This window comes from Mya arenaria, chromosome 16 (assembly GCF_026914265.1).
Source record: "Mya arenaria isolate MELC-2E11 chromosome 16, ASM2691426v1".
Taxonomy (NCBI): Eukaryota; Metazoa; Mollusca; class Bivalvia; order Myida; family Myidae; genus Mya; species Mya arenaria.
Window position 1 is genome coordinate 1,488,267 of NC_069137.1, and position 5,886 is coordinate 1,494,152.

Below are 5,886 nucleotides of genomic sequence, written 5' to 3' on the forward strand. Positions count from 1 at the left end.
CACCTTAATGCAAGAACTCAATATCTGCTTCAATTTCTATATGCAGTTATCGTCTTATTTCACTATTGTGATTATACTGAGCAGTACTCTTGCACTATGAAATGCCTACATGAAGTATAAAACATCAGTGAATTTATTAATTACCTATTATATCTAAATATACATGATAATAAATGAACTTATTTTATATAATAATTAATTTAATATAACATTAGTCATATATGATTATTTTCAATTTTAACTATAAAAAATCCCATTTTCTTCATGCCACTTCTTATTAGTTTATAACTGTATTAAAAAGAAGGAAATTAATCAATCTTGAAACATATGTAAGTAATTTATGTCTATAATTGTTTTAAAATATTGGTGTGGTAAAAATCTAACTCCCTGAATACCTCAACTGTCTCTGCATCCATGTGTCTCCATCTGTTTTTCCAAACTCCAAAATACCAGTCGCATGAAAATTTGGTGTGGCCGGCTAGCATCAGTGAGTATTGGATTGTCTTATGCCCTCCTGGAATAGAATAGTTAATTGTTAATAAGATCTCTTTATTTCAAATTAAACTCTGAAATATATATGTTGTTTATTTTTTAAGTACAACAAATCAAAAGCTTTTAAAGCTATACATCTGTTTCACTCATCTAAAGTGTTACTGAAAACCTTGTGAGATATTTAAAAAGCAATAACATAATTTAGTTTACATCATGAAACATATTTTTTTTTTCACTAAAACACAACAACTCTCCCCTGTCAATGTTCTTCACACAGCATAACCAAGAACGGCATTATTTTTGTTGTCCTTGGCAATTGTCAAAGTGGAACTGAGCATGTGCCTCACCCAGGCAAAACACCTGTTTCTCTGAAAAATATTTATCCTTCTTATCACTATTCTTAATCATCGCCATCATCAGCAACAGAAGCAAAAAATTAACAGCACCAGTATTTAACATTAATACAAAAAAACATTTAAAACATTTCTCATAACTAACATATACCAAATAAATGTTCAGATACACATCCAATTCCAGATTGTGAGATGTGCATGATGGCTATTGACCAATGGAAATGTTACATTCTTAATCAGTTTGTTTTAATGAAGTAAAACATTTATTGCTAAGAAGTGCCCCATCAATTCTCAATTATTAACATTTGACATCAGGACATCTTATAATGACACAGAACAGATTGCAATTTAAAACTGTAAAAAAGTGAATTCAGATTTATATATAAGTAGTGAGTCTCAGTCAAAATGAATAAGCTTACCAGATCCTTCACAGCAAACTCCAAATACCTCACATCTCCTGGCAGTTTTGAAATACAGGGGTCCAACCTGTAGTAGATAAAAGCTTGCATTAAATTTGACAACAGTATCTGGTAATTAGAACCAGCATTTTATTCTAAATATTGAAAGATTCAATTTCTAAATCATGTAAAAAGAATTCTAACATAAACACTTTACATTCAATAAATACACTACCAGGTATGTAACCATTTAAGTAGAAGCATACATTTACTGCAGTAAACCTTAGGCACTCACAAGTATGATACACATGCAAATTACTACACAATAAATCCTTTAAATAAAGATAATCTCTTGCAATAAGTTGATAAATTCAGTAAAAAAAACAACATTTGATTATCTGCTTGTACTTGATAGAAAAAAAATCAACTAACCTGTTGGCTATGGTGTGGAATATGAACCTGCTGTGCAAAGTCCCAGCTGTAGTGGACGGTTGCATCTAAGGAACATGACTCTGAACCTAAAATATCAATAGAATTTAACATATATTTTAATTTTAAGACTAGAAAATATTGCAGCATGACATAAGACAGCTAAAACTATAGCGCATGTAAATTTATTAACCAAAGCACACCTTCAACTGTAATGTTTTCACTCTTCGCGAAATAAATGGTCATGGCTTAATTCGTAGGGGGTGGTGCTTGCTTGACTCAACTGGGACATTTTCATAAAATGTTCAAGTGTTTTTCAAAATTTTCCGCCATAATATCTGTTGCTATTAGTAAACCGTATGTTGTTACGGAAAAATATTTCCGGGTCAAACTGTCAAAAGGTTATTTAAAATAAACATCAAATGACAATTTAAATAAAGGATGACAACATAGATAAATGCAAACACTACCTTCCAAATAATTGTCTCCGTGTAATTAATCCGAAAAGCATTCTAATGCCGTGTGGATAAACCGGCAAAACCGTCATATCTTCAGTACGGATTTCGACATGTTTCCATCAAAATGGCGGAGAGCGACACCTCTATCTGTATCTGTATGGGTACGTCAAAGCTACCAATACTGGCTTTCACTTGACGGGGGCGATTCAGATCAAGGCGATTAATCATGATTTAAGGTCAGGCAGCATGAATATTATCGACAATAATCAACTGATAGCAGAGTGATGTGCCTTTATATTGTTTATACACTTCGATTATGTAAATACTTTGCAAAATAATGCCAAATTAGTTAATTGACAAAATGATAATTGCTCAGAAAACGTGTTGTGTTTTTTAATCTCGCTTTTCTCGGTAACGTGATTACCTCAACAGGACTCATTTTCGCTGACGACGTCACAATTATACATTATCAATATTTTGTATGATCTACAAAGTATTCCCGAAAACAGAAAATAAAACTGGAACACAAAAGCGTTTCAATGGGATAACCAGGGGTGGTATTCAATATGCGACTTAAGTCAATCTTATGGTCATTCACCATTGACTTCATTCACTCTATTGGTCAGTTATTTATAACGAGTAATCCGATTAGCTACATCGTTCTTAGACCCAATTAAGAGCAATATTGAATACCAGCCCTTGGCTCAGAGCCATTGGTGGTGATATTCATTGTATATGATAAACGAGTACGCTTACCTGTAAGTAATTTCAATATTGAAATCTAAGTTGGACTGGAATTGATAACAACTGTTCTTCGATTTCAATGCATTTTAATGTGCGACATAATTATAATGTTCATCTTAATTCACATATCAGATACATGTTCCATTTATACCATGATTAAAAAAGTTGCTTCAACAAATACACTTCATATGACACAAATCGTTAATACAGCAAACATACAGCAACCATTTAAAGGGACTAGACACCAAATGATAACTGCCAGAAAAGTAGAAATGTGTAAAAAAACTTACAAAAAAAATGATGGATCGTGAATCTCAAACTAAGACTTTATGCATCAGGAATAGGCCGAATATTCTTTAAATATTTCTTTGACAGTGATACACACAATGGAAATAGACTCGAACTTCGTTGGCTCGAACAACAATGGACCGGCCAAAATACCTCCAGACTCGGAAAATTCGAGCTAAGCGGAAATTCTAAACTTAAGTTTAAATTAATCAGTCTGTAACGTCCAGTTCGAGCCAACAAAAAAATCGAGGCAAGCGTGTTCGAGCTAACGGGGTTCGACTGTATGATTTCATTATAACAAACATCAAAGGAAGATTATTTCAAATATTTAGCGGACTTTGTTTGCTCTTTTATTTAAATGTTTTTTTTTTATGGGAATATAAAGTCTGGCAATACAAAGAATAACTTTTTTTACGATTATTCCTTTATTTTAATGAATACTCCTAGAAATAAATCTAGAAAATGCAACCAAGGTGATTGTGAATAGAAATGAAGGCTTATTTATTGATACTAAATATAAGTTTTTATGTACTGTATTATTAGTATATGATACACATTCATGTTTTATATATATATATATATATATATATATATATATATATATATATATATATATATATATATATATATATATATATATATTGACTTAATGGAAAATTAAAACAAGAAACAATATTTATACAAGAGTTGTTGTTTTCCATCAGTAAATACCTTAAAGGTAGAGCAATGAGATATCATACAACTAAATTTCATTTAAAGGGACTGTATTCCGTTTGAAGTAAATTGTCGAAAACTGACATAAACTTGGTATCGATGTGTACAATGCATTGAAACTTACTGACTGAAGTACCATATAGTTTACAATTAATTTATTTTTCGCAGTTTTTTCGTACTTTTCCATTAATTCTTTTACTAGGTATGTCTACCTAGTCAATGGCACTAAATCGACTAGCTATGTACAAAATTGAAAATAGTTGCGTAGGTTAAATAATGAGAAGATATATAACATATATCATAGTATGTACATTTACATTCGAAAAATAGTTTATACAATTCTGATTACCATGAACACAGCGAAAACTACAGGGACAACCCCAGCAGTCAAATATTCAAAAATAAACCCTGTTTAGGCCAATATAAATTTATTGCTAGGTTTTCATCAAATTTTCTTTTGAAATGGTCTACATCTATATGTTACGTCATCTCAGTCACGCTTGACTTTTATGTGACGGGTGGTATAGGGTCAAGAAAAAAGAATGAAATGATAGGAAAGATTAGAGTAAGCGGATAGATAAAAGAAGAAAAAGTCTAAAGTACTTATTGTCAGTTACGTTTTCACCTCCTTAACCTAAGCCAATCCGGTTATGGTGGCCACTGCCGGCACAGCCTTAAGAATCCTCGAAAGCTACTTGTAACTGACCCCTAACCCTTAAGAGAAGACGGTGGACAGCCCCTGCTTGAAGGATACCAAGTCTGGGGCTTCAACAATGCTTGATGGTAGCTTGTTCCACTCTGTGATGGTCCGTGGAAAGAAGGAGAACTTGTAGTAAGAGGTAGAAGTTGATATCTGTGTAAAGTTCCTGTTGTTAGAGGTTCTTGTGGAGCGGTTGGAGGGAGTGAGGTAGGAATCAGCTTGTATGTCGACCAGGTTGTTCACGATCTTATACATCATGGTCAGTTGTGCCTTGGTCCTACGCGATTCTAAGGTCTCCCATCCAAGATCTTCCAGCATGGATGTTACACTACTGGTGTTGTGATAGCGTTTTGTCACATACCTTGCAGCTCTTCTCTGAACCATTTCAAGCCTCCTAATGTGTGTTTTGGTGTAGGGGTTCCAGACTGTTGAGCAATACTCAAGTTGTGGGCGCACTAGAGCGTTGTAGGCGCGGGCTTTCGTTTCTTCACTTGAGATACGTAGATTGCGTCGAAGAAATCCCAAGGTTGAGTTGCCCTTCTTAGCGATCTTACTGATGTGAGTGTCCCAGGAGAGGTTGGTACAGATGTTCAAACCAAGGTATTTTGTACAGTCTTCTGTTTCTAATGTATGGCCCTTAAGTTTGTAATCGTGTACAGTTGGAGATCTCTTCCTGTGAACCCGCAAGATGCTGCACTTTTCCGGATGGAAGGACATCCCCCACTTTTCTTCCCATTTAGCTAGGTTGTGTAGATCAGTTTGTAGTTGGTTGCAGTCTGATTGGTTGTCTATCTGTCTGTAAACCACACAGTCATCGGCGAACAGTCTCGTGCTGGATGAAACCTGAAGTGGCAGATCGTTGATAAACGCTAGAAATAATATGGGCCCGAGTACGCTTCCCTGTGGGACTCCGCTGACTACGGGTGCTGGCTCGGACGTAGCGCCATCAACAATTACCCTCTGGGATCTGTTTGACAGAAACGATCTAATCCAAGGCAGAGTAGTTCCTCGAATACCGTAGTGGTCTAGTTTAGCCAAGAGTCGTCTGTGTGGCACCTTGTCGAACGCTTTGGAGAAGTCGAGTACGGCGAGGTCAAACTGTTTTCCTTTACTCATAGAAGATATGAGTTCATCAACCAGTGTTACAAGTTGGGTTTCACAGCTACGCTTACGTCTGAAGCCATGTTGGCTATCTGTGAGGATATCGTGACTGTCGAAGTGCTTCATAACGTTGCTTACAACTATGTGCTCAAGAAGTTTGCAGCATATGCAGGTTAGGGACACTGGTCTGTAATTACTGGCCTTAAAAC

At 35.0% G+C, this 5,886-nt stretch overlaps 1 protein-coding gene across 1 annotated transcript; it reads right to left on the reverse strand.

Moving 5' to 3' along the window:
• Positions 1-3,789: 3,789 nt before the first annotated feature.
• On the reverse strand, positions 3,790-5,478 carry LOC128222037 (uncharacterized). Its single transcript, XM_052930790.1, has one exon. It carries the CDS (start codon positions 5,291-5,293, stop codon positions 4,592-4,594), a length of 702 nt encoding a protein of 233 aa, XP_052786750.1. The 5' UTR covers positions 5,294-5,478; the 3' UTR covers positions 3,790-4,591.
• Positions 5,479-5,886: the final 408 nt, after the last annotated feature.